We start from the raw sequence: 27,277 nt of genomic DNA on the forward strand, positions 1-27,277 counted from the left end.
GAGTAAGCAGGGAACATGACTGAAGATGGAGGACAGAAGCAACTAAGCTATAGTTACTGTCCAATTTAGGACTTGAGAGATCACGAACAAGTACAGCACATGGGAAAAATACACATAGTGAAATCAAACAAGGTGAATGGGAAATGACACAGTGAGGAACTGTCCATAATGTTGCATGCTTAAAGTTAATTACTTGAGACTGAAATAGACTCAAATGGAATTATTTAATCAAAGATTAACTATCTGAGATTAGTAGAGCACTATACAGAATACAGAAATAATAGATACATTCCGACCCTTGATATAAGGTAAAGACATGGCCTCTGTGTCTCTCTCCTCTGTAAATGATGAGATTCAAGCAGTTAGCACTCGCCCATCTGATTTTCAAATCCCTTGTCTTTTATAGAGCATGAGTCAGAGAAACTCCTTTTTGTAAAGGAAAATTGCTTTCCCACAATTAATTTCACTGTGTGTCTTGTTCTGACATTTTTGTTTTACCTAATTACTTATGGAATTTCTTTTACAGAATTTTTAGGTCACATGATCAATAAACTAAAGGGAATTCTAATCTGATCATTATTACTGACAGCTGTTACAACCGGCAGTTTTACTGAGTTAAAAACATCTTTCAATGGGTCATTGTTTCATCCATTACAGAACCCATCTGTAATAACAATTATTCCTTATCAATCACACAGGCCATTACAGAAAACATCTGCTATAACATGAATCCCTTATCAGTCACACTGTTTTGTTTATAACTGACTTCTATAGACTTTTTTTATCAGTTTAATGAGTCTTTTCCCTGACATGTATAATCCCACAGATTTGGAGGCACCAACCATAATGAAGTAAAGCCCAATACTTGATCACATGAAGTTCCTGAATCCAGGTCACTTACAGGTCAAGAACCAACACTCTGGCCTTAGAATTCAAACATGCTCTTTTCTAATATCATAAAGAGTCTGGCAGAATAATCAATATGTGAAGGAGTTTAATCTACAATAAAAAACGGGATTTAAGGGGTCAATATTTATTAACAGGTACTAACAACTAGGAAGAATTGTCTGACAAAGTGTTGTGCTGCCTTTTGGCTATAAATATAAATACAGTAGGAATCAAGAGGGAGGAGGTGATGTTCTTGAATATGGAAATGCAAAATGTAATGAGCTAAGGAAGAGGTGTTTGCAGGGTCTAAAACATTGTAATATAAGTTCAGGTGCAGAGGCAGAGAGGGTGAAAAGGCATGGATAAGAAAAGTGGAGGTAGAGAAGGAGAGGAAGGATGCACACGAGCTTAAGATAAATAACAAGATTGAGTTTTTTCCCCTCAAATACGTATTGAATCAAGAGTCCAGAGGAGGAGACAATAGACCTTGTAAGAGACAGGAAGGAGAGTTTAGTAACAGAAGAGATAGGAACAGATAAATGGAATGAAATTCTTTGCCTCACAATTTCTGAGGTGTCTCAGGATGGATGCCATTAAAGGGAAAGAAAGGGTCCGGGGAAGAAAGGAGATATCTGAAGAACCTATGGGCCTGTTCCAACATCCATTGAAATCAATGGAAGTCTTTGCAGTGACTTGAAGGACTGACCATTGGGGGCCTTATACATATCCCTCCTGTGCAAAAATGCCTGGAGAGGAACAAAAACAAAAACAAAAATTTTGACTCCAGTGGAATCTACATAATTTCCCTGCTGGGACACAGGACCAGGAGAGTATGCACTAGCCAGGAGGCCAGGCCAGAAATCAAGCAGAATTCAGGTATCAAAAGGAATCTTTTCTCCCAGACTCAGGGGTCCTGGGCAGCAGCGTAGCATCCTCTTCCTTACTCTTCTTGAGCCCAAACCAGGAGGCATGGTGCTATTAGCTGGACTCTGTGATCCCTCTGAGTGTGACTCTCAAAGCACATAGCAGGAGTTAATGATGCTTCCAACAGTTTACAGAATCATAGAATATCAGGATTAGAAGGGACCTCAGGAGGTCATCTAGTCCAACCCCCTGCTCAAAGCAGGACCAATCCTCAACTAAATCATCCCACCAGGGCTTTGTCAAGCCTGACCTTAAAAACCTCTAAGGAAGGAGATTCCACCACCTCGTTCCAGTGCTTAACCACCCTCCCAGTGAAAATTTTTTTCCTAATATCCAACCTAAACCTCCCCCACTGCAACTTGAGACCATTACTCCTTGTTCTGTCATCTGCTACCACTGACAACAGTCTAGATCCATCCTCTTTGGAACCCCCTTTCAGATAGTTGAAAGCAGCTATCAAATCCCCCCTCATTCTTCTCTTCTGCAGACTAAATAATCCCAGTTCCCTCAGCCTCTCCTCATAAGTCATGTGCTCCAGCCCCCTAATCATTTTTGATGCCCTCCACTGGACTGTCTCCAATTTTTCCGTATCCTCCTTGTAGTGTGGGGCCCAAAACTGGACACAGTACTCCCGATGAGGCCTCACCAGTGTTGAATAGAGGAGAATGATTATGTCCCTCGATCTGCTGACAATGCCCTTACTTATACAGCCCAAAATGCCGTTAGCCTTCTTGACAACAAGGGCACACTGTTGACTCATATCCATCTTCTCGTCCACTGTAACCCCTAGGTCCTTTTCTGAAGAACTGCTGCTTAGCCAGTTGGTCCCTAGTCTGTAGCAGTGCATGGGATTCTTCCATCCTAAGTGCAGGACTCTGCACTTGTCCTTAGTTGAACCTCATCAGATTTCTTTTGGCCCAATCCTCTAATTTGTCTAGGTCTCTTTGTAGCCTATCCCTACTCTCCGGTGTATCTACAACTCCTCCCAGTTTAGTGTTGTCTGCAAACGTGCTGAGGGTGCAGTTCCAACTCCAGTATCTGCTGGGACTTTATTCTCCAGCCACGTAAAATGAATAGCTCCCACTGATGTCAATGGGAGTTATCCATATGCTGGTTTGGGAGAACCAGGCCCCTGGGAGAGAAGAAAAGGGATTTTCACCACATACTGTGGCTTCTCTGTTGGTTCTGTCAGCCTGACTGATGATTGATTTAATTGGGAATTATGCCTAAGTGAAGACAAGAGGTCAAGGCTCAGAGAAATGACAGCAGACCTGGAAGTAGAACCCAGGAGTCCTGACTCCCTAAAGGCCAGTCATGAGAAGGAGATGTGTCCTTATTGAGTACATGCTTCAAAATTCTGAGCAAACAAGGTATCTTGGGAAATGGTGAATAAAACCACTGCACCTTTAACAAACTGCATAATTGTGGTTCAAATGCAATTGGCGGGAAAAGCCAGAGTCTGCACTGATTAGTTTTACAATTTTACTTATTAAAAGGCTACAGATGCCAATTAAGATGCTTTGCTAAATATTTTTATTACTGTTTCACTGCTCCAGGAACAGGAACCACAAGTCCCCATGGGAAGGGCATTGAAGGGCTTTCTGATTTTGCTGTCATTTCTGTAAGTGCCTCTGTTGTAACTTCTCACAGTATCACCATTCCCTGAATTACAGCACAGCTTATCCTTACACCCCTTTGGGTAATGATACAGTATGAGGACTATCTTTCCTGGCTCACTCCTCTTCCTCAACACTGTGTTAAAACAGGGCACTGACCTTTCTGTGCAGATACCAGTAGATCTTTCTCCCAATCCCAACTCTTGCAGTTGCAAACAGCCCAAGCTGCATTGGAAGAGGTCAAGTTCCACTGCACATGGGGAAAGGATACAGAGACTCAGCACAGTGGGTCCTGGTTCCCTTGAGTGTTGTGAAGCTCTGCTTTGTGGAGCTCCATGCAACCCAGTATACAGAAGTGTTTTGGGGGAGCCGGGGGAGTTGATTAGAGTTGGGGTCATGTCTTCATAACCTCACAGATCCTTCAGCTTTCTTGCTGCGGCAGTGGAATGTGTCTTCTGTGCGGGAATTACTTCAGCCTTGAGGTTTCCTCAATGCTGGGGGAGATATCCTAGCAGAACTCAGTACAGTGCCAAGACACATGGGCTGTGTGTCTGGGTTTAGGATTTAGCCTTTAATGTAAAGATCTGAAAAAGCGAGCAAAGACTAGGGGAATAAATGAAGAGTCCTCTTTGTAGACCAGGGACCAGAGAGGAAGCGGGAATCTGTTTGGCTGTATATGGACAAATAAAAATGTGCCTAGGGTGAAACAATTTAGAATAATTTTGAGGCCTGGGTTTTTAGTCCTCCAAAATGTTTGGGGATATCTGGTGTTGAGGTTTTGGTTTGTCCCATTATATAGATAAGAAAACGTGGCAACTGTTGTTGAATTTTTGGTCCAGATTTTCACCGCATCACCCCCTAGCCATTCAAAGTTAGGGATGCTGAGATCTGAGACTGTCTCTGAGTGATGGGGTCGGGGGGAAGAGGGAATGCAGAAGTAAATTGCAACTTGGATCTGTGAGGCAAAAACCCTAACTTGTTTCAAGACTGAGTTTGATAAATTTATGGAGGGGATGGTCTGATGAGACTGCCTACAATGGCAAGTAGCCGATCTGCCACCGCTAGCAGCAAATATCTCCAATGGTTGGTGATAGGATATGAGATAGGGAAGACCTTGAATTACTACAGCAAATTCTTTCCCATGTGTCTGGCTAGTGGGTCTTGCCCACATGCTCAAGGTCAACTGATTGCGGTATTTGGGACTGTAAAGGAATTTCCCCCTGGGTCAGATCAGCAGAGAAACTGAGTTTTTTTGCCTTCCTCTGCATCATGGGTCACTTGCAGGTTTAAACTAGTGTACAGGTGGATTCTCTGTAACTTAAAATCTTTAAATCATGATCTGAGGCCTTCAGTAACTTAGCCAGAGATTAGGAGTCTATTACAGGAGTGGGAGGGTGAGGTTCTGTGGCCTGAATGTGCAGGAGGTCAGACTAGATGATCATGATGGTGCCTTCTGGCTTTAAAGTCTGATAGTCTAAGACAGCACAACAAGTCTTTCCCTCTTCTTTGCCCCTGGGCTGAACACTGTCCCCAGCATGGAGTGGGACGCCTGCTATCAAAGGGAAGTGCTGTTCCTAGTACCCCAGAAGTAATCACAGCTGAGTCAGCCAGAATTCTCCCAGGGTTCCTGCTGCAGTGCAGTCCCTCAAGCCTCCAAAACAGACCAGGACTTGAAAGCCATGATTTGGGTCATAGAAATAGAAAATACAGAACAGAAGGCAAAGAAAATCCTACAGGGAAACTTAAAAAAAAAAGAAAAAAAAAGATGTTTTGAAATGTCCTTTGGGACAGAGAAGATTGTGAGGGAACATCATTGAAGTATATAAAATTATGGAAAGTGCAGAAAGGACAGCTTTTGCAATGGCATTTGAGCTACTGTCAAAGAGCACAAATGAAGCATAAATAATTCAGTCAGAATTTTCTTACGTGGAGAAAAACATAGAATTGAGTCAGTACCATGGACAGCAACACAGACAGCTCATAAAAATAAAAACTCTATGTCAGGGATGGATACAGAATAAAAACCCTTCGAAGTCCAAGGAGAAGGAGTGAGCTTAGTTTATGTTCCAGACTTCCTCATACCCTGTTTCTGGCTACCATCTTCACCTCACTGAAAATGTTGCCTCATGCCTCTGCATAGCTTCCATTTCATGGGATAACTCTAGTGTCAAAATGAGATGTAGAAATAATCACTGACATTCACAATTATTCAAAAATGGGAATTTTGACACAAGTTTGAAATGATGAATTTGGTATGCTAGAATGGAACTATTTTCAGTGAAATTTTTGTCACTTCGGAGGTGGTATTAAAACTGATTTACAGACAATTTTTTGTAATTTTTTCTAGTTGTGTTAATTCACAAGGGTAGAAGATGATATGGCAAAATAAAATGATAAAAAATGTCATTACAATGTTTCTGCAGTTTCTCACAGCCTTGGATTTTGTAGGCATGAGCTTGCTCTTAAGCAGATGCTCCCACTCAGGCTAAAATGTGTGGTGATTTTGTGATGTGAACTGAATTCACCCACACTCTTTAACTTCCGATTTGAATTTGAGCGTAGCTTGACAGAGATTAAAGGATTCTGAGATAGTGTGGTCCAGCAATGGAAAGTTCTAAGAATCAGGAGACCCAGGTTCTAATCTCATCTCTAGTACAGACCTGTTATGTGACCTTGGGCAGGTTACCTCATCTCTGTGTGTCTCAGTTTTCCCATTTAAAAAAAAAAGGATATTTGCCTTCCTTTGTAACGTATTTTAAAATCTATAGATGCTTTATGAGAGAACTAGTGTTCCTGTTAGTTATTATAAGTGTATCAGTGCACTGTGTACGTTCTCCCATAAGGTACATACCTAACAGCTTTGCAAAGCATTGGGAAAACCTGATTTAAAAGATAAGTTATTTCATGAACTTTTATCTAACCAGTTCCCCTAAAAATATGAACTAGATTAAAGGCCCCAGTCCCTCCTGAAAGGTAAGACATCATTAATATTTGCTCTGTTTACTGTATATACAGAGGCTTTCTGTCACACCATTCACCCTATGAGCAAAATATTTCTCCCGTGAGAAATAAAATCTCATTTCTATAAAAAGTGTGATGAGATATTATGACTCCGATCCCACAGAAGAAAAACTGAGCTCCCAGTATATTTCAGTTGGTCCAAAAACAGAATTGGACTTGAGCCTAAATGCCTCCTCTGTTTTTAAGTTTTCTTTACTTCATTTCAAATGATGGTTTCTTCATAGCTTAGTTTGCGTTACAGATAAAGCAGCATTTTTTTTTCCTTTAACAAAAAAGATTATTCTCTGTGAGAACAAAGATGTTGCCTTCCTCGGTCCTTCTCCAGGTATAAATGTCTACAAGTGATGGTCTTCTCCTGCCACCACCTTCTTAGACATCTTTTTAGGATAGTCCCTTGGAGGTTCAATTTGTGATTCTTTATAGTTGGGCGGAACATTTGTTGTTTTTTTCAGTTACATGGTTGCAATAAACTAGACGTTCTTAAGGTTCTGAACTCCTTGTGACATCGCTATAGAGGAACGTTGTCTTTTCCCCCCCTTATGTCTAAGATCATTTTAATTTCTGTTCCATATAATTCTCACTAGCTTGCCTCCATACCTTGCGAGCAATTGTCTGAAGTAAATTTTGTGTGTTGCCTCTCTACATCCAATCTAATCAGCTCTCTGGCTATCTTTGTAAATTACTCTTAGCATAAATTCTTTTGTCTGTCTAACCATTTGGTTAAGTAAAATTCCCAATGTACTGGTTTAAGTACAGCTAACTTTCCAAGGGCTTGGCTCCACTTGCGAGTTAGAGCACAATAAAGCAGCCCCGGGTGCCCTAGCTCACTACCCATCCGCACTGGCAAGGCACGTAAGGCACTCTGACTCTGCAGCTACAGCGCTACCAGTACTCCACCTCAGCGAGTGGAATAACGTTTGCTGTGCCCCTGCTGGAGCACCGCAGTGCCAGTGTGAACGAGGTGTTGCATTACTGTGCTGTGATCAGCCTCCAGAAACATCCCATAATCCCCTTAAGTCAAGTGGTCACTCTTTTCATTGCTGTGAAATCGGTTGCAGGAATGCTGAAATGCCCTTTCAGAGCTCCTTTTCAGAGCTGCTTATCAGATTTCAGTGAGTGAGAGAGAAGCGGGAGGAGGGTGGAAGGGGAGTCTAAACTTACAAGACAACATGCTGACACTTTCAGCACCCCAAAAACCCACTCTCTCTCCCCCTACATGCACACAAATACTCCCTGTCACATTCCCCCTCCCCCCCCCATTTGAAAGGCATGTTGCAGTCACCTGCATGCTGGGATTGCTACCCATAATGCACTGACCCAATGCCACTGCAAGTGCTGCAAATGTGGCCAAGCCAGTGCACTTGAAGCTGTCAGTGTGGACAAACTGCAGCACTTTCCCTACTGCACTCTGTGAAGGCAGGTTTAACACACAGCTCTCTACATCTGCAAGTGTAGCCGTGCCCTAAAACTGGGAGCAATGGGTGCACCTGCAGAAGTACACATGTACTCACTACAGCCACAAAACCCATATCTGTGAACCCAAATCATATAACAAAACTCCTCTCTGCCTGACCTGCATAACCATTTTGAGCACAATTGTGGGGTGTTGTGGCCATCACAGTGTGCCTATATTTGCAGGTTCATCCATTGCATTTAGGTTAAAACACCTGACCCATAAAGTCAACAGACTATTGGGATTTGTACCTCTCCTATAAGAAAATTAATTGCAATACACATCCATATGCATCTGGGCCCTGGTTTCCAGAACTGATGCACATAAATCTGCCCGTTTATAACCTGAGCCTGTTTCCATTAAAGTCAGTGGCAAAGCATCTCTTGACTTTAGTGGTATAGGATCAGGCCTCTAGTTTGCATGTGATTATGTGTTTAATCATGATGATAGTGTTCAAATGACCGGTTAGATATTTGGGGCCAAATTTTCATAAATGCCCCTAAATTCTTGGTGCCTTAGTCCATTAGTGCTGATTTGTAGATAGCTAGTTCATAGGAATTAAAGTGAATGGAATCTCTGGATCCTCAGCACCTTTTAAAAAAAATCAGACCTAAGGGGTCTAGTGTTGAGCACTCACAACAGAAGCTATTTTTCAGCAGTTGATCCTTACTTTGGTGTTTCTGTACATAATAACATAGAAACATTGGAGATGCCAGACCAGATCAGATCAGTGGTACAGCTAGTCCAGTATCTTGTCTCTGACAGCAGCCAGCACCAGTTGCTCCAGAGAAAGGTGCAAGAATCCTCAAGTGCAAAATTCAGGAATAATCCACCCATGGAGAAGTTTGTTCGTAACTTCAGGCAGAGATTGGTTTATGCTTTTTTACCCTATTTAAAGTAACTGAATACTGCTAAGCTCTTGGCCTCAATATGGTCTTGTTGCAATGAGATATATAGGTTCATTTTGCTGTGTACATTCCCGTGTAAACAGAATGTTCCTTGGTATCAGTTTTAAATTTTGTATTCTTCAGTTCTATTGAAAAGTGAAAATTTTGTTTTTTGAGACAGACAAGGTCGGTGAGGTAATAACTTTTATTGGATCAACTTCTCTTTGTAGAAGACATAAGCTTTCAAGCTTCACAGAGCTCTTCTCTGTATGATGAAAGAGAAAAAATAGGAGTGACTGTTTTACCATCTTTATATTCAGTATTTTACATGCCTCTGTTGTGACCTCATTTATTTTTTTCTTCTGTAACAATCCTAATCTCAACTCTCACTTCAGTTTCCATAGTCCTGTCAATCCCTGGCCCCCCTCTGAGCAGACCAGGAAAGCTACCGTTTAGTTCTAAGCGTAGTGTTAGCTTTTGTGATCTGGACACTTCCCTAAAAGGATGAAGGCTGAAATCCAGAAAATGAAGAATGTTCATGTTATGTGTCAAGTATCAGAGGGGTAGCCGTATTAGTCTGGATCTGTAAAAGCAGCAAAGAGTCCTGTGGCACCTCATAGACTAACAGACGTATTGGAGCATGAGCTTTCGTGGGTGAATACCACTTTGTCAGATGCATGTAGTGCATGTCATGTATAAATCTCGTAACAGATTATATTAACTTCAGTGAATAATTAATGCCTACTATAAATAAAAGGTAACCTCAGGATGTAAAGGTAACACCTTAAATACCAAAAGGAAGTCACGGACAAATTTATGGATAGCACCATGATGGTCTTGATACAGCTGTATGTGTTCAATCAGCCAGTTACAAAAAGCAGCAAGTGGAAAGCTCTGTTACAGTACATCTGCCCACTTGTGTTTTCCGCTGCCTTAGGACAGCCATATTCTTCTCCATTTAACCACACATGAAACACTAAGCACTTTTATTTATCTTTAACTTTACTGTTTTTCTTTTCATCTTTCAGATGATCACTCAAGAGTGAGACTGCAGCTGTTGGATGGAGACCCTCACTCAGACTACATAAACGCCAACTACATAGATGTAAGGGCCGTGGACATACCTTGTGTGACGGAGAACCATATCATTATATCTGCTTGTGGGCGTGGTTCTTCTTAGGCTAGCGTTACACTAAGAGCTGGGGGGAGTTTCACATCCTGAGATGACATACTGACCCTAGCTCTCATTGAGCTAGTGGGCTAAAAAAACAATGAAGCTATGTCAGTGTGAGCAGCGGGATGGGCTAACTGCTTTGAGCACACACCTGCGGTCTCTTACAGATGTGTACTTGGGGCAGCTAGCCCCTCACATCACTCGCACTGCCATGAGTATGTTCTATTTTTAGTGCACCAACTTGATGAGAGCTAGTGGGGGTATGTCCCCTTGGGCTGGGGCTCATACCTCTCAGCTCCAAGTGTAGAAATACTCTTAGAAAGAGATTCACTGAAAATGTGATAGGGCTGATAAAGTTTATCCCAGCTCTGTGCTGTGTTGGGGAGGGTGGTCTGTCTGTCTCTCTCTTTGAGCCACCTACTTGCATGAGATTTCTCGGTTTGATAGTTACACACACACACACCAGTGGAATATAAGATGCACGTACTGTGGATGCAGAAATCAATATCACTCCAATAACATTAATATAGACCTGTGGCTTCATGGTTGCAGCGTGGGAGGCAAATATGTGTACTGGTATCTTTTTAAGCAGTAGGAAATATCTTTTTAAACATAGTGTGACAAAGTTCCTCCTCTACCTTGGTGGGTCCTGTGCGTATTGGCGGATTTGCTCACCTCAGTGATCTTCCCCTCTGGTGGAACCCACAGTCTGCGTCAGCTCCTCCTGTGTCTGATCAGGAGTTGGGAGGTTTGGGGGGAACCTGGGCCCGCCTTCTACTCCGGGTTCCAGCCCAGGGCCCTGTAGATCGCAGCTGTCTATAGTGCTTCTTGTAACAGCTGCATGACAGCTACAACTCCCTGGGCTATTTCCCCATGGCCTCCTCCAAACATCCTCACCACAGGACCTTCCTCCTGGTGTCTGATAGTGCTTGTCCTCCTCAATCCTCCAGCAGTGCTCCCGCTCCCGCTCCCTCTCCCTCTCCCTCTCCCTCTCAGCTCCTTGCACCTCTTGCTCCCAGCTCCTCACACTCCAAACTCACTGACTAACTGAGAGGCTTTTAACTAGTTCCAGCCAGCCCTTGATTGGCTTCAGATGACCCAATCAATGTAGCTATCTCCACTGCCTTCTAGAAAGATCTTAATTGGCCCCAGGTGTCTTGATTAACCTGGAGCAAGTGCCATTTGGTTACCATGGTACTAGGGATTTGGTTAGCCTGGGGCTAAGATATCTGTTCCTTACTACTTTACTGTAGCCATCTGGCCTTACCCCATCACAATAGCCACCCTCCCAGACACACACACTGTGGTCAAAGGAACACACATTTTCTTGTATGCATCTCTTAATCTTTAATAACATTTTTTGAAGAGATCCCTCAATGGAGGAAACTGAAAATATACTTAATCACTGATGATTGAGTCAATTCTGTAGAGGCAGGTGTGTGCATTTCAGACCAGAAGACACAGATTTTTGCTTGATAATTTCTAATCTAAGTAGTGAAGCAGGTTTCCCAGAGTGCCTTCAGTTTAGCTGCAGGACTTGCTGTTTCTTTGAGAAAATGTGAAAAATGCCTCATTCTTGTTTTCTCTCTGGTACCATCAAATCCATGCTATGAAAACTCCAAACATTTCATGGTAGTTGAATTATTAAAGAGGACTAAAGCAGTTCCTGCCATTTGTAATTCCTCAAAGGGACCTTGTGTCTCATGTAGGGTTTCTATATACCCATTAGTGGTAGTGCCTCATTCACAGAACAACAGCTGATTCTACCCGGAAGAAGTAAAATGCATGCCAGTTTGCTCAATCTGACGTATGATTTTTATGGACCTTCCTGATTTGTTTTCCTTTCTCTTATATTTTCCCAGGGATACCACCGGCCTCGTCACTATATTGCAACTCAAGGTAAGTGACAGTCTCCTGCATCTAACTATTTCTTTCAAGTCAATGAAGTGTTAAGCTGATCCAAGAGCCAATCTCAGAATAAATCTCCTGTGTTTTAATACCTGTAAGCTTAGAGTGGTATTCATGCACAGAAAATAAAATCGGGCATTTTCCAGTCCACTGCATGTGAGGATATTGAAACATACTCAAATGCACGACCGGAGCTAGATTAACATAAAGAGCATCTAAACCTACGTGTAGTAGTAAAGTCAATAATGAGTAATTTGTCCAGGAAGAATGAGGTCAGAGTAAGTTGTGCACTGGAATGTGATTGAGGAATTGGTTGTGTATTAAGGTGGGTCAGAATTGAAAGGGAGTTCGTTATGGAGCTGAGGAATCGGAGAATGTGTTTAATTATGATGTTTACATGGTCAGGCCTGTGGGAGGAGGTTGGTGTGTTTATGACTATATCCATAACTGCTGTCTTCCTGGATTTGCAGTGGACTGATAGAAAATGTAATTGAGCAGCCTCACCTGTAAGTTGGTGAAGATTTTGTGGGGGATTTTCTCACCACTTAAACATACTAGCAACATGAAGATTCATGTTGTTAGCTATCAACATTGATATCTATTTCTCCATGCTTCCCCTCGATACATCCCAGATGTCCCTACTGCCCTCCCACTCCTTCCTACATCATTACCAGCCACACCCCTTTGCCGGGACCCCTTCCCTCACCACCAGTTATGCTCACTCCCCCTTACTGTGCACCTATGCCACCCCTTGAACTGGTGTGATCCCAGGCCCCTTCCATGTCTTTATAATGATAGATTTTAATGTATAAAAGCAGACTAGAGATGGATGTAGGGAGTGCAGCTTTACAGGGAATCTGGAGGGTGGGGCATAGGGACAGTGAGGGTAGACAGAGGGTTGGGGTAGGAAACAGGTTTTCACCTGCAATGTATGGGAGGAGGGACAAGCAAGCTCAGAGAAGCTCCGATCTAATAAACCCGCTGTGGTGACTTAACTCCAGAGCCACAGGGGCACAGCCATAATGTATTGGATTGATCATATGTGTCTATTTGTGTACTGTATATCTCTCTAGTACTTATGATGCATCCATCACTACAGTTTCTGCAGTCCTGGATCCTTAAAATCTCACCCAACCTGCTGGAAAAAGTATCTGTTTTATTAAAGAAGTCAATATTGTTCAGTTGATGTCACTTCGAAGAGCAAGGAATACCCTGTAAGAAGGGTGGGATTTAACGTGAACAGGGCTGTAAGCAAAGAACAGCTGAAACGGATTGCTGACGTTAAATATACCGTTTTAAGATGTCTTTTTTTTCTTTCTTCTCCTGCCTCAGGTCCTATGCAAGAGACGGTTAAGGATTTCTGGAGAATGATTTGGCAGGAGAATTCTGCAAGTGTTGTCATGGTCACCAACCTGGTGGAAGTTGGCAGGGTAAGGAGCCTATATTCACAGTGCTCTCCACCACTTCCTCACCAGATGCAGCCAAAATAGCAGCAGATGTAGTAACATTTTACTGTTCTAAGTATCTTGTAAATATCTCTCACTTACTGCATTTGAAGAACAAGACACTAGATTAAACTACTCAGGTTTCTTCTTTAAAACTGTACTGTAATTTTCGTATTTCCTAGCTGCTTCCCCTGATCTCTGATAAGAACCTTTCTCCATCGTGTTTTTTCTTCCTTTAGATGGAAATACATTGGGCCAGATCCTCAGCTGATATAAATCAGTTTAACTCTTGAATTCAGTGGAGTAAGAACAATTTGTACCAGCTGAGAAACTGACCCTTTTACTGCAGAAACAAAGTAGAGTTCTGTGTAATGTATGTGACTTATTCTTTATTTGCAAAGTTCACATGAGCAAGAATATGGGAGGTTTCTTTAATCTGGTCTCAGTGACTGTTGAAGGATCACTGTATCAATGGCGAATAGCAGAGGTGCTAGGTTCTGAAGGTTCGGACTTTTCCCCCACTCAGGGGCCATGTACAAAGAGAATGGCAGAAACAAGAACCAGGGGTATAAAGAGTCAGGATAGGAGAACTTATCATGGCAACTCTAGGCTTTTAAAGATAACCAAGATGCTAGCTGCTCCAGGGAATGGGTTTGGAAGGTGCCACGTAGCTGGGTCGGTCACATAGGCCTAATTGTTTCTGAGGATCCTAGCAAGCCTAACTAAGGCTAAGGTTTGCTCTTCCTCAGCAATTCAAAGGGAATATTCCCTATTCAGATTGCATGGCCTTGAAATGTCTTTTCCTTCTCCTTTTCTTAACTCCTTACAATGTCTTCTATCCCATAGTTCCCATCTCTTTCATCCCACCCTTGTCTCCTACCCTGCTCCCCTGTGTTCCCTACTTCCCACCTCCTCTAGCCTCAATGTCCAGGTCTCTCTCCCCACCCCCCTTTTCAGTAATTTTACTTGTTTGAGGTTTTAGAAATCCTTCCTTCAGAAAATTTATTTGGGCCACAATGTTGAGAGCATTATCTCCATATCCCACTTCCTCTGGATGCTGGTTCCTTGCACGCTGAAGTAATCTCTTCAGAAATGCCAATTACTACATGGGAAGCTCATTTCTAGAAACTGCTCATTTACTGACACTGAGGGGCAGACAGCTGACACAGAAGGGGTTGACCAGATTGAGGCTACCACTGGCATGAGGGTGGTATTTGAGCTGTTAGTTTCTCTGCTGTACTGCTGGTGCTTTGTGATTAGAACACACAACAGATGTAGCCACCTGAGTCAGAGCAGCTGCTGTCAGACTTGTTCAGTGTTTCTGTTTCAAGTAGCCACCAGGTTACTGAAGCGCGTTGGTACTGATGGGCAAAACTCAAAAGGTTGGGTCCTTTTTCTGATGAGTGCTCACATATTTGGATGCTGCTCTGAATTGGTCAAAACAATTATGTCTGCAAAACTGGACTGAGAAATTTGTGAGAACAGACTCACTTACAGTATGTCAGTGCTCCAGATTTCAATTCGAGGCACAATGTTAGAAATAATTACAAATGTAAAAACATTTTTATGCAGTTAAGTGAACTTCTTTGAATGTTTATTAAAGCTCCAGTTTTTGGATTGGACGTGAATTACACAATCCATTATCCCATCCATCTCTACAGTCTATTTTTTCTTCTTGTAGGTGAAATGTGTTAGATACTGGCCGGATGACACAGAGATCTACGGAGATATTAAAGTCACATTAATTGAGACAGAGCCATTGGCAGAGTATGTCATACGTACATTTACTGTACAAAAGGTAAGGAAGTCCTCGGTCAATTTTACTTCAGACATAACATCCCACTTGGGATCTGAAGCATGGTTCCACACAGACAAAACCAGGAAGCTTGTAGGTATGGGAGTGTTAAATTTTGACTTGTTTTCTACCTTACTAATCCGATGTGTATGAAGCATCTTCCAAGTTCATATCAGCAATTAGATGGAAGCAAAAATAACTGTGGATACAAGTCATAACACTCAAATGTCTAAATGCATCTATGACTCCAGTAAGTAGATGTTTACGTGCCATGAACAGTGACTGTAGTTATTCAAACTGGCAAACTGTGGGTGTTGGGGGGAGCACCACTAAAATTAGATCCCAGGCAGAGGTCCTTTTTAAAAACAAATGAAAATAATAGTCAGTGCCTAACTATGTGTATTTTCAAAAAATCTGCAGTTTAGTGGAAGGTTTTGTTAAGCGGGGGGAAGGGATAGCTCAGTGGTTTGAGCATTGGCCTGCTAAACCCAGGGTTATAAATTCAATCCTTGAGAAGGTCATTTAGGGATCTGGAGCAAAAATCTGGGGACTGGACCTGCTTTGAGCAGGGGGTTGGACTAGATGACCTCCTGAGGTCCCTTCCAACCCTGATATTCTAAATTGGAAGCCTAAATAACAGACCATTGCAGGTCTTCCCAAATCATACCTCACACACTTGCTAAGTGATTTTAAAGCTTTGTAAGAAAACTACACCATTCATTAAACCTCACATCACAGCTACACTGGAATATGTTCCAGTTTCTAGCGTCCTGATTTCATATTTTGTTGAACCACTGAGCTGTTTGGCAAGAAATAATCAAAGGCAGGTCTGGCGGATCAAAGGGCTTGGTAATGGAATATGGAACCCTGCACTCTCTGTGCCACAGACCAAAATGTCAGTGACAAAATGGTGTTACTAAGTGGAAGCTCTTTGGCAGCCTGTGTGTGGAGTAAACTGGTGGCGTTGGTCCAATTGCTAGGGAACAAGTATCTGTATCAGAGCAGACAGTGGCTGATGCCTTTGTTGTTTGTAATCTCACCAGAGGCCAAGGATGAGTATGAAAACAACATAACTACTCTCTCAGCACTAGATGCAATCCCTCCTTCATAGGGTTGAAATGCATTGATGAGTGATTATAGAATCACAGACTTTAAGGTCAGACGGGACCATTATAATCATCTAGTCTGACCGCCTGCACAATGCAGGCCACAGAATCTCACCCACCCACTCCTGTATCAAACCTGTGTCTGAGCCACTGAAATCCTCACATCATAGTTTAAGTACTTCAAGGTGCAGAGACTCTTCTAGCAAATGGCCTGTGCCCCACGCTGCAGAGGAAGGTGAAAAACCCCTAGGGCTTCTGTCAATCTGTCCTGGAGGAAAATTCCTTCCCCACCCCAAATATGGCAATCAGCTAAACCCTGAGCATGTGGGCAAGCCTCACCAGCCAGACACCCAGGAAAGAATTCTCTGTAGTAACTCAGATCCCACCCCATCTAACATCCCATCACATGCCATTGGGCCCATTTACTGGTAGTAGTCAAAGACTAATTAATTGCCAAAATTAAGCTATTCTATTATACCATCCCCTCTATAAACTTATCAAGCTTAGTCTTGAAGCCAGATGTGTCTTTTGTCCCCACTAATCCCCTTGGAAGGCTGTTCCAGAACTTCACTCCTCTGATGGTTAGAAAGCTTGCTCTTTTGCAGCCTGTGCCTTAACTGCTCTATGGCCTTCACTTTCCAGACCTGTCAGTCATTAGCACTACATTAACTTCATCAGAAAAAAATTAATGGAACAGACTGGATTCTAGAGTGGAAATGAGCTGGGAATTTGTACCACCAGTAATCTCTCTTTGCAGGTGTGGTTGAGCAAAGGTGCGCTAGCACTGAAGTTACCCCATAATGTTACTGATCAGCTAATTTTAAATTTCATTTAAGACAGTACACTGTGAATGAGAGCTGGTAACCACTTTCATAATCCTCAGGCTTATGTGATACACTTCAGTTGTAGTGGAAGATGTAATCTCTTGATCTTTCACCTTGAAATCTCCAGAAGCGAGAAGTGGTATATGAAATGTGGGTTTATATAATTATATTTAAATGGTAGTTCAGCCCTCTGAATAGGTAAAGAATGCAGTGAAATATGATGATTGTGACATGAAAGGAGAAAAATAGAGGTTGCATTGTCTCCTCAGAAAGGCTATCATGAGATCCGAGAGATTCGGCAGTTCCACTTTACCAGCTGGCCAGACCATGGGGTTCCTTGCTATGCCACAGGCCTCTTGGGCTTTGTTCGGCAGGTGAAGTTCCTCAATCCGCCTGAGACGGGGCCTATAGTTGTGCACTGCAGGTATGCAATCTGTCTGTCTACTTCTCTGTCATCGCTCATTTCTCTCCCAGTAAGTTTTCTTACGTTTTTCCTGTTTCTTTCAACCTAGTGACCACCTAGCTACTTTTTGTGTTAATGGTATAGCTTGCCGGCTTTCAAGGTGAACTTGCGCACAGTGGAACAGGTTCTCCATTGTGCAGTGGCTGCTTTATGCTTCATTGCTGGTGTAAACTGGCCCTGGAGCTGGCATCATTGGACCAGGGAGGATCACTCCAATGCTCTGGTACTAGGGCTCTTAGCCCAGTGCCCTTTATGCTGCTGGTGTAGCAGGGGAAAGTGGTGCATGGCTGGGATACCCATCCTTGGCTGCAATTTTCACCCTTCTGTGGCAACTGGCATAACTTAGAGCAGCATCAAGCGAGGGGCCCAGGGTGGGCAGAAGGGAACTTTCAACCACCTTTGCACATACACACATGCACCTCAGCTTCTACTTTGTGGTCTTCAGCCATTGGCAAGACTGGGTCCAGGATATCAGTCTTCCTGTTCCCCTGCCCAATGGGAGATGACAACTATTGTATATAATTTTTAGCCTTCACTTAGCCCAGAGCCTGGGAGTTTAATTTCATTCTGGAAATCTGCCATGTAGCTTCCTAAGAGCAACTTTGACCAAAGTGTACCAGGAACACCTGCTTGTTTAAGAAGAGGGAAGACTCAAACTATTGGATTACATGCTCACTGACTCTGAGCATTATTCAGGTTATTGTTATAATTATGACAAGTATTACAGTAGTCGCTAGAGTCCCCAGCTAAGATTGAGGTCCCCTTGACTGGAAGAGTGAACAAGATTAAATGCGTGAGACAGACAAAGGGCAGGGGTAACAGAGAGGTAATGTGAGTTAGGCAAGGTCATACAGCCAGTCAGTGGCAAAGGCAGAACCCAGGTCTCCTGACTGACTCCACTGTGCTGTCCACTCACCCATGCTGCCTCTCAGGCACAGCTTCCTGCTGACAGACTTGACAGTCCTGCCCCTTCCCCAAGTTAGAAAATGGCTCCTGGTAAGTATTTGTATTGGGGAACCTAGTTAAGTCCTTGCAGCATAGGAACACTGTTTTTGTTCATTTGGATGAGACTAGTGGGCCATCAAATCCAGTATGAGTCCAGTGCCAGATGCATTAAAGCAGGGGTGACCAACCTGAGCCTAAGACGGAGCCAGAATTTACCAATGTACATTGCCGAAGAGCCACAGTATTACATCAGCAGCTCCCCTCCCCCTGCTCCCAGTGCTTTCTGCCCACTGGCAGCCCTGCCGATCAGTGCTTCCCCCTCCTTCCCCGCACCTCCTGATCAGCTGTTTCATGGCGTGCAGGAGGCAGTGGTGGGGGGGAGCAAGGGCATGGCAGGCTCAGGGGAGGGGGCGAGAAGGAGTGGAGTGGAGTGGGGGCAGGGCCTGTGGCAAAGCATTGGTTGAGCAGTGAGCCCCCATCCCCTGGCACATTGGAAAGTTGGCCCCTGTAGCTCCAATCCCGGAGTCAATGCCTATACAAGGAGTCACATATTAACTTCTGAAGAGCCGCATGTGGCTCCGGAGCCACAGGTTGGCCACCCCTGCATTACAGAGAGGCACCAGACCTCCAAAATTCACATAACCAGTTACACAATGTCTGACAGGGTGAAAAGTCCCTTCCTCAGCCGTGTGATGATGAGCTGATGTCTTGGTAACCCTGCATAGTAAGGACAGCTGCAAGTGGTAGTCAAAAAATTATCCTTTTTTTTTTTTTTTTTAAATTGAACTGCATTTGATTTTGTATTTTCATTATATATGCATATAATAGCACTGTGGCCTCCAACCACTGAACAAGAGTTGCCAATATCCCATTACAAGAAAGACATTACCAGAACGGAGAAATAGTATATAGCAGCTGTTTCCTCAGTGCTTCCACTCCAACAAAACACGCAAACATATCTGTTTATAGAAGAGGCATAGATGAAAAGCTAGCAAGGTCAGAGAACACAGTTGCTGTTCCATGCTTTCCCCTCCAAACCAAATCAATCATAAGCCAGTTACAACTGTTGTCCCATACCTCTTAGGGAGTGCATGTATGAGCCAAGGGGGAAGAGAGAATGAATTCCAAGATCACCCCAAAAAGGGAAATAAATTAATCCCCCTGTCTTTAGCAGGCAGGCAGATTTATAATAAAATACAAATAAAACCTCAGAGGCTGGCAGGTGGTAGCTGTTTTCCACAACTCTGGGTTTCTATCTGCTACTTCAGAGTTGTGACCCAGGCCTGGCCTTCGAAAGAGACTGGTCCTGATTCAGCAATGCTGAGAAAGAGGGGAGAGATTTTTCATCCTTCACATTTTAATGAATAAATGCCATTCACTTTTTGTTATTTATCTGCTTTTGAATTTTAATGACTACCTCTAAGTGGTAATTACCAAATTCTCCATACCAATGCCTTGCTGGATAATATCACTGCTCGATATTTATGGACTGCCAGTGACCTCTAAATATAGAAATGTTATAACTATTTGTTAAAATTTTGAAAAGCGGAGAGATAAAGAGAGAAGAAATGCCACTTATTCATTAAAATTCTGCAAATGAAAAATATCTTTCCCCTGTTCGGCTCTTGATTAATCTGGCACATTAATTCATGTTCATCCATATCTCTCTGCTTTACAGCACCGTTTGGAGTTTCATACATCAAAAGTTTTCTTGGCTCTAGCTGAGTTTGCCCCTTCCCTCTAGGATAAAGGAGAGACTTCCTCCTCTCTTTATCTGTCACACTTAGACAACTCGGATGACTTCCCCAGTGGGAGAGGAGACTCATTGACAACACCATTCGTGTGAGATGTTTCAAGTCTCGCAAGCAGTGGGGTTTCTAAATTTAAGCACTTGAGTAGCCCAAAGCTCCCTTCTCTACAGTCTCACAACCCCCATCCTGGACTCTCCCCACCCCAGGCCAGTTCTCCATGTACCTCCCACCAACTAAAATGGGAGAAGGATCTTGCAGGGCCTCCCTTCCAACATGTGCACCTAACCATGGCAGAGCGCTCTTAAAAGTCACATGGGAAAACCTCTTCCAAAATATATTTTCTGAAGCTGCCTCTAATTACAAGAGCCTGAGTTTCCTCTCTGTCTCAGTTCACAACAGAGTCAGTTGCTCTGTAGCTCAGGTGCTTATGGAAGTATTGCTGAACAGGGCTAGAATATCGTTTTTCATTGATCTTCCTACTAGTATCTGAGAAATAGTTTTTCTTCTTACCCCTCTCACTTTTTCCCTTCCCAAGAAAACCACCTAGCCTCACTCTCCTATGTCTCATGCTGTTTCAGCAACACAGAAGACCAGTCCTTCAGTACAGAGGGGCAGCTAATGAAGGAAGACAACTGTGCCTGCAATACACAGATGTTTTTTCTCCTCTTGACAGCCCTTCCTCTTCATGGTCTATTGATCAGGGCTTCGTTCTTTTTTGCAGCGCTGGTGCTGGAAGGACAGGGTGCTTTATTGCCATTGACATCATGCTTGACATGGCAGAGAATGAAGGTGTCGTAGACATATTTAACTGTGTGCGAGAGCTACGATCCCAGAGGGTCAATCTGGTACAGACAGAGGTAGGCACCAGCAGCTATCTTCTCTTGTTTTACAGCCCTCCTATCAGCCTCTGCTCAAGAGGAGCCTATGAGTGAGTTAGGTCAATGCCTGTTTCCTCCACCAGCTTGTTGTATGGAATTCTTTGTAGCTAAACTTGAACAGGCATGCATTAAATGCTCCCATGTACAGGCACATATTGAGTGTATTCAAGGCATGAGGATAAATCATGTATCCAATTACTCGTGTTGATGCCTTGTTCAATTTTTGTCTTGCATTGTATCAAACTATCTCATGAGTCCTGGTGTGTACCAGGTTCTACATATTGCAGCATGCATTGACCCATCAGAGAACCCATGTCTTATGTTCTTCTATTATGCTGCACTTATCACCCTAATATCTGAACCCTTACATAATGGTCATTTGATATCAATTAATTACACATAGCTAAACAAGTATGTGAAATATACCACAAAATACATTTCCCTAATCAATCCAAAGAATGAAAGAGTCTGATTCAGCAAGCTACCTAAGACCATGCACATATCTGAAGCACTTACATGGACCCATTGACTTCAGTAGAACTAGTCACTTGATTGAAGTTGGATATGTACTTAATTACCCTGCTGAATCAGGACAATAGAGCATAGAAAAAAGGGGAACAATTATAATTCTGCTGGACTCCATTCCTGGGATATGGTCTCTGTAAAGAACATTCTGTTTATCCCGTGGAAAACCATGCATCTTTCAAATTACCAGTAATCAGAAATCCATTACAGAAGAGAGAGATGGAACAGAGCTGTTCGTGCATCTTGTTGTTTTTACTGCAATAGCACCCCCAGAGTATAATTGCTCCTAAACTATTTGTGGGGCACTGATTTTTTTCCCTCCGTTATGCCTCTGGGGTCCAGAGGCTTCTCATTTTATGTTTAAATTTGAAAGGGGTTGTACAAGCTACATTTTTAATGGTGGGCAGAACAGGTTCACTCACAAAATGCTGTTGTGCTTGCAAAAACCTGCAACTGCACATCTTGTGACACATCTGCAAGCAGAATTTCCTAGTTTAAATCCGCAAACTGCCCATTTACATGGACAAATGTAGAATTTTATGGGCATAATGAGTACACTTTGAATTTTGTCCTGCTTCAACATTTGTGCTGATGAGGCACTTTCTGCACAAATCTATGGCACAGGGAGCGGTATATGGATCTCTGTCTTTTGTTGCTCACTGGAAACATTGCTGCAGTAGTGTCATCTACTCCTGTCTCTCAGATTATTACAACTGAATTAAGGGTTGCAGTCACCCATAAGGAGCAGAGAACTGGTTCTAACTATAAGATCCAGGTTTTCTTTTTACTTGGTAAAATTATTTTATAAAAAGAACAATACTAACCAGGCCATCTTGGCAGAAGTTGCTCAGGACCAAGAACAGCCTCTCATCAGCAGTAGCACTCAGCAACTGGTGTAGGGAGCTCTTCAAGTTGTATCTTCCACAACATGCATCCATGTGTGCGCGCACACACACTCACATTTAAAAATCTGTAGTGAGCACATTTAAACAAAATCAGCATTGACAGTTCCATGTATTTAAGTTTACTGTGAAGTTTTGTGATGTTTATTTAGAATGGGGTTAATTTGCAATATCTTGTCCCTGTGCTCTGTGCAGGAGCAGTATGTCTTTGTACATGATGCCATTCTAGAGGCATGTCTCTGTGGCAACACAGCAATTCCGGTTTGTGAGTTCCGATCCATATATTACAACATCAGCAGACTGGATCCACAGACAAATTCCAGCCAGATAAAAGATGAATTTCAGGTAAGAGCATAGGCCCTTTTTATGTCTGCACCAATAGCAGCTGATGTTTGGGGTATGTGTTTTATCAATTGTTTTATCTTATTTCATGATTGCCAGTAGCCCAAAAGCAGGTATAATATTCACTGCTAATATTGCACTTTGCTCCATTTGTGACCCAATCCTAATTTCAACAAATATTGTTGTTCTTACTTTCACTACATAGTTTATATGAAAAAATGTCAGTTTATGGGTCATTTATATGCTGTTCGTTAGTGATTGTCCAAGTTGCATGGGAGTCTTTCTCCATCCTGATTGGATGACTGAAATTTCGTACAAAGGAGAATCACAAGCCAGGAGCAGTGCACTTTCCAGTGCAGATTTTCAGGTGCAGAATCATTTGTGCTAAAATGGAATAAACTTTGAGGCTGCATAAAAGTTTTCACAAATACCTGGTGGCTACTCGGCAACACTGACCCTACAAATAACGGTGGACTGAACACGCTGCTCTTAGTCCCTGGACTATTTGTCAATCACATTTTGTGTTTTCAGCCAGCTCTAGTTCATGGGAAAGGCAAGTCTTTGAAAAGCCTTTTTGAAAGAAAAGAGGGAGGGGAGGGATTTTGGCATTCGTTAATTCAGAAGTTATCCTGACTAGCCATTAACAGCAAAGTACAGAACTCTCTACCTGCAGCAAAACTCCACTGCAATATAGTGTCTTGACCAGCGCCAACCTACAGTAATAATAGTCTGCACTTTTAAGTGATGGCTACTGTGGTACCAGATTGGAATTACCGATAGATGGTTCTCTTCCTTCCCAGCTCTGAACCCCCTATACACAAAGTGAGACCATATCCTTTCTATTAATACATGGCATATATTTACCAAGATTTGGATACAGGGAAACTGTCATTTGAATCCCAATGACTGGCAATGCCATTAATGCATCTGATTTTCACAAGTGACCTGTGCTTTGTAAAGCATTTCTGGTTCTGGACACCTTATTTGTCAAATGAACCAAAGCCCAGTTTCCTGAAATGTAGTGCTTTTAAACAACGACGCCACCGTTTCTGCTTATTTTGGCAGGATCCGAGTGAGAGAGATTTGTGTCCTGCTCACTTGCTTTACAAGCTGTGGGAGGCTGGCAGCTCCTGTTGGAACGGAATTCTTTAGTTTGCTTAAGTGCTTCCTTCTCCTTCTATTTGTAGAAAGCTGTATTTACAGGACATCCCTTATACACAGCATTCTTCTTGGCCCTAATTGTGCGCACTTAGTGAAGAACAGGGATCCAAAAATATATATATATAAGTAGCTGCCATGTTTACGAACCAGTTGAGATAGCTATAGATTTTTATTTATTATTAATAATAATTTTTATTTCAATAGCACTCAGAGTTTTCTGGATGGAAGCTCACTATCTGAGCACTGTATAAATATATCAAATCATCAGGCCCTGCCTCAAGTAGCTTTAATTGTCTGAATGGGAGTAAGATGCAATGGGTGGATGGGGGAGAGGGCTTGAATACAATGCGGGGGATAGCGGGGGAAGACCATACTAATAATAGGAATGCAGAGTTGCAGATATCCTTAGCTGAGTTTACAGTTTGGAGGCTTAAACGTATTTATTTGTTTATTGGACAAGTGGAAGAGATACTGATGAACTGCTAACAGGGCTCCTGCTGTGGCATTCATTACTCAGCTTACCAGGGGCATCCTGGCAGAGGTGTGTTTTCATAAGGGATTTGAGATTTCACATTGTTCTTTCTGTCACACCGTCTAGAAATGGAAATCCATTGTGGACAGTTGTACAGGCCTGAGTGATCTTTTGAATTTAGGATAGATAGTAACATTTCATGTAAGTTACTGATGGGATCACAGATTCAGACATCCCTGCATTTTCAGATGGTTTGAAGTTCATGGTCCAGATCCTAAGTTTGCTGCGGTAATGTCCCATTGTGGGACAATCCCATCAATCCCATGTCTTCTGGGAGTTTGTTTGATAGTCATTAAGGGGGTTTAGCTGGGTGAATATATCAGGCTAATTCAAGAAAAGGTTGTCTGCATGCAAGCAGGACAAAGAACTGTAGCTTCAGATAGCCATCCACCTACCAACACTTAAGAAAATAGTGCAAAAGGCATCCACTTTGATGGTCTACCCTCAACCCCCTGCTGAGCTCACGGGACTAGTTTGTCAGCAGAGGGGAAGGTTGTGAATACAGGCGAATAAAGACACTGTCTAGGTTTCAAAGGTCATACTCCTCCAGCAGGGTGAGAGACAGGTAAGAGGAAAAGACTGACCCCCAGATCCAGACATTAGGGGTGCCTGTGAATGAGACACCCTGCTTAGGGTCTCTACCAGAAGATGACAAGACCCTTACTAATATCAACATGCATGTAGACCTTTTGTTGCTTTAAAATCCTTGTTTGCTTATGTTACGCTTTATTCCTACTATTAAGATAAAACAATATTTTGATTTAAGAAGCTGTCCACTCACTGTATTCACCACTGGTGACTGACTGCTGAGGCAAAGAACCACAGATTCCAAACCCATTTGGACCTGCAGGGAAAACATGCAGGTTCTGAGCCTAGCTGGACCTGTTGGGTAAGCACCAACAAGATACCATAGCCCAAGATGACATATATGTGTGAGAATCATGATTCCAGCCCCAGGGAAGGTAAAGGCACAAGGCCTGACACCAGTGGGGTACACTCAGGGTCAGAAGTACATCCAGCCCTGTAACCGTGACAGCACCTGTAATCTAAATGAGAGAACAGAGATGTTTCATTAAACCTGGTCTGGTGTCTTAGAATTGGATAGTTAATTGTGAAGATGAACATCAGAAGGAGGAAGCTTGCCAAACACGCAGTGGAGCCAGTAGACGACAAAGGCATTAAAAGAACACTCAAGGAAGACAAAGCCATTGCAGAGAATTCTTTGCATCAATCTTCACTGCAGGGGATGTTGGGGAGATACCCATGTCAGAACTAGTCTTTTTGGGGGGGAGGGGCAAATCTGAAGTAATGCCCCAAATTGATGTGTCAGTGGAAGAGGTTTTAGAACAAACTGATCAGTTAAAAAGTAGTAGGTCACCAGGACCAAATGGTATTCACCCAAGGGTTCTGAAGGAACTCAAATGTGAAATTGCAAAGTCAAAGTCTGAGGTGGATCCAAGCTAAAATCCTGGTTTCAGACACCTCTGAACTTTGGGGAAGTTTGGCTATAGATCCAAGCTTAAATAGGTGACCCCAACCTCGCTCTGTAATGGGCCATTCTAAAGTCCTGCATCCAAACAGCTCCATACTTGGCAAAGCTTCACATCTGGATCTCAGCTTTGTGGGTCTTTTTAGAATTGAAAGTAAAGGCTACAGAGCATGTTGAGTATCTGTATTTGATGTTTAAAGGCCTCCTTTTTGGAAATAAACTCTAAGAGGCTTTGCCTGTACCTGTCTCCCCTCCAATTACAGACCCTCAACATTGTGACGCCGCGTGTTCGACCAGAAGACTGCAGCATTGGCCTCTTACCCAGAAACCATGACAAAAATCGCTGCATGGATGTGCTGCCCTTGGACCGGTGCCTTCCTTTCCTTATCTCTGTGGATGGCGAATCGAGCAACTACATCAACGCTGCACTCATGGATGTAAGCACAACCTACAGGCACTGTTAGCAATGGCAGCAGTCTCAATTTGTGTCATGTTTGTTAGGCCTCAGTTTGTTTCCATGCTTGTGAGAAATTAGTCAAACACACGACATGCTTGTTTTTCGGGGCTCCTTTTGCTGCTATCTTGCAACTAGAGCAGAGCCAGGCTGATTGCCCCATGTTCACATAGGCGCCGACTCCATGGGTGCTCCAAGGCTGTGTGCTGAGCACCAACCAGCAGCCAGTTCCTCTCCTCCACACCAGTGATGGCCTCACCAATCAACTCCTCCCTCCCAGTAGTTCCTACCCATTGGAATCAGCTGTTCCACGGCGTGCAGGAGGTTCTGGTGGGGGGTGGGGAGGAGTGGATATGGGATGTGCTTGGGGAAGGGGGTGGAACTGGGCAGGAAGAGGTGGGGCAGTAAGAGACGGGTCAGGGTGGGGGCTTGGGAGAAGGAGTGGGGTGGGAGGGATGAGGCAGGGAGTGGGTGGAAGCTTGAGGGAAAGCATGGGGTGGAGACGGGGCCTGGGGCAGAGCAGGGGATTGAGCACCATCCGGGCCCGGAGGAAACCAGTGCCTGTGTATGTTCATACACATGCAGGAATGTTCCGAGGATATTTTTGGTGTCTTAATGTTTCCTTTATTGGCAGAGATCTTTATTGACCAATAGGCCCATGGAAGAAAAGCCTGGGGTGCTATCATGAAGGGGCAGGCAGTCAGGTGAAGAAGCTGCATAGGAAACAGTATAAAATAAAAGTTACAATGTGCCAGGAGGCCAACAACCCTTTGATCTGAGCATATAGAGTTAAG

At 43.2% G+C, this 27,277-nt stretch overlaps 1 protein-coding gene across 5 annotated transcripts in view; it reads left to right on the top strand.

Moving 5' to 3' along the window:
• The window catches only part of PTPRT (protein tyrosine phosphatase receptor type T), a 715,857-nt gene that overhangs the window by 675,535 nt on the left and 13,045 nt on the right, over positions 1 to 27,277 (top strand). For all 5 annotated transcript variants that reach the window (XM_075072298.1, XM_075072299.1, XM_075072301.1 and 2 more), the window contains 8 exons: positions 9,818 to 9,894; positions 11,826 to 11,862; positions 13,204 to 13,301; positions 14,998 to 15,114; positions 17,311 to 17,465; positions 20,922 to 21,057; positions 22,701 to 22,850; positions 26,293 to 26,466. In XM_075072298.1, coding sequence (XP_074928399.1) covers positions 9,818 to 9,894; positions 11,826 to 11,862; positions 13,204 to 13,301; positions 14,998 to 15,114; positions 17,311 to 17,465; positions 20,922 to 21,057; positions 22,701 to 22,850; positions 26,293 to 26,466 — 944 coding nt within the window. The remainder of the gene's footprint in view (positions 1 to 9,817; positions 9,895 to 11,825; positions 11,863 to 13,203; positions 13,302 to 14,997; positions 15,115 to 17,310; positions 17,466 to 20,921; positions 21,058 to 22,700; positions 22,851 to 26,292; positions 26,467 to 27,277) is intronic.

This window comes from Chelonoidis abingdonii, chromosome 14 (assembly GCF_003597395.2).
Source record: "Chelonoidis abingdonii isolate Lonesome George chromosome 14, CheloAbing_2.0, whole genome shotgun sequence".
NCBI classification, from domain to species: Eukaryota; Metazoa; Chordata; order Testudines; family Testudinidae; genus Chelonoidis; species Chelonoidis abingdonii.